Consider the following 2,056-nt stretch of genomic DNA (forward strand, 5'->3'; position numbering starts at 1 on the left):
GAGTCCTGGAAGTCGATCCTGAATTCTCTGTATGAGTTGCTGGGTAAGCAGTATGATGGGCTTTCAAGGCAACTGCTCATGTAACTACTTAAAATGATCACATTGTACAACAGTTTCCTGACACGCTTCCGACTTGGCAGTTCTTACCTTGGCTGCCCTGAAGCCAATGGTGCTGGTATTTCAACCCACCTGAGTGTGAAATATGGCCAGAGCGACAGATTCGCCTTCAATTAAAGGAGGCAAGTCATCCAGGCGGAGTTTATAGGTGGGGGGCCTCTGTGTGATGTGCACGAAATGCTCCCTTTTTGGTTCTGAAGTGCGTCCCACAAGAGCCCTCTGACTCGCTCCTGTCCCAGCTCGGCAGGGACCGCCCCCGACCTCCAGCTCTTTCTGAGATCTGCATTTGCAGCTTCCACATAGCTTGACAAACATTATGCAACGACCCTCACCGTGGCTGATGCCCTGTTTCTGTTGGCTCCACACACACATCGATCCACGATATTTTTGGCTTGGAGAATTCCTGTAGCTTCTTCTTGTCTCTTGTCAGGAACTGTGAAAGGTCTGAGATTTTACCCTATTTGCGTGCCAATGTGTTAGCTTGACATTAGGATAAAGAGGGACAGTTTATTTCTCAAAGCAGTGGACCTAGCCACAATATCAGCATGTTCGGTGCCAATTCCTTGAGCCCTGTTTTCACAGGACAGTATGAAGGGAGCAGTTGACAGCTGCACATCATGTCATGATACCGGACTCATTTCTGCGACACATAAATGCTTTAGGAGAAGAGGTGCCTATCTGCGTGGGTTTGAGGGTGGAAAGTGTTATGTACAGAGAGAACGTTGTTGTAGATAAGTCTAGCTAATAGGCACTGTTATTTATATTTGTATGTCAACTCTTTTCATAATCTGTTATCGCTTTCAACAGTCTGTGTGCTCATAAACCCATGACTAATAAAAATATAGAGAGAATTATAAGGATTTTTCTGTAATCATGGAAAAAGTCTATTCCAGCCTGTCGACACTTCAGTTTTATCCTTCTGGGCTACTTACCCTTCAAGCCTGTACTCCCCTTACCTTCAAAGAGCTCTTTGGGGATTAAATCTGGTTGCTTTAATTTTAGAACCTACTGAAGTGGCAATAATAAGCTCTCCGAAGTGCCGGGGACCCGGTGGTGTAAGTGCAGCTTCTTGTCAGAACCGTTCCTCTGGTTTGATTGTCAGTGGAAACGTGGCCAGAAATGTGACTTTTGAGTGATTTATATATTGGAATAGAGAGAGAAGCCGTAGTTGTAGGTGAAAAGATGTTTCTATTAGGACACGTCCACTTGCAAATAGCAGAATGCCTTCACTCGGCCTGATGTGAAATTTGATGATGCCCATCACTGGTGAAAACATTGGGTGATATGTTCTTGGCAGAGGGCAAGTTGGCGATATTAATAAAATGAATAAGTGTCGGTTGATGCTGTACATGAAACTTGAAGTGTGCATCTCCTTCAGTCTCAGAAATTCCACTTTAAGAAAAGAATTCTCGGGATGTATTTGTAGAGTACGGGAAGGATGTCTGCCGACAGCTGCTCGTAAATAGCGTAAAATTGAAAACAGCGTTCCGATCCGCAGGTGGTTCTTTCTAGCGTGGCACTCTAGGGTGTGGCCTAAGTGGAAAAACAAGGCAGACGCCGACTGCGCACTCAGTAAGACTTCGGCTGCGTAAACTGAAGACGCGCAGAGGGGGCTCTCTCGTGGGTCACTGGGCGTTTCTGAGAAAGCCGCTCGGCGACAGCCGCTCAGCAGAGAGCTCTCTCCCAGGGCTGCGCGTTCTGTTACAAATTTATTTTTAGTCTATGATGTGCATTATTTTATATTTGAAAAAACCAGTTACCGTAAATGTGTAATGATAGAGAATTGATGGTGAACGCTGGTGCATTCATTCCAGTCCACTTGTGTGTCGGTCAGCGCACTGTCCACCTGTGCCTGGCAGTGTTAATGGGGTTGTTTCAGGCGAACAGAATCATGAGAGATTTTATGTTTTAAGTGTTTATTTGAGTACTCTTGATTTTC

At 45.3% G+C, this 2,056-nt stretch overlaps 1 protein-coding gene across 1 annotated transcript in view; it reads left to right on the top strand.

Annotated features, from left to right (window-relative positions):
- Positions 1 to 2,056, top strand: part of LOC105308431 (ryanodine receptor 2-like) — a 123,503-nt gene that overhangs the window by 42,764 nt on the left and 78,683 nt on the right. The window contains exon 7 of the mRNA XM_011384404.1: positions 1 to 43. This exon is cut by the window's left edge and continues 1 nt beyond it. Coding sequence (XP_011382706.1) covers positions 1 to 43 — 43 coding nt within the window. The remainder of the gene's footprint in view (positions 44 to 2,056) is intronic.

Source organism: Pteropus vampyrus, unplaced genomic scaffold (assembly GCF_000151845.1).
Source record: "Pteropus vampyrus isolate Shadow unplaced genomic scaffold, Pvam_2.0 Scaffold576, whole genome shotgun sequence".
Lineage (NCBI taxonomy): Eukaryota > Metazoa > Chordata > Mammalia > Chiroptera > Pteropodidae > Pteropus > Pteropus vampyrus.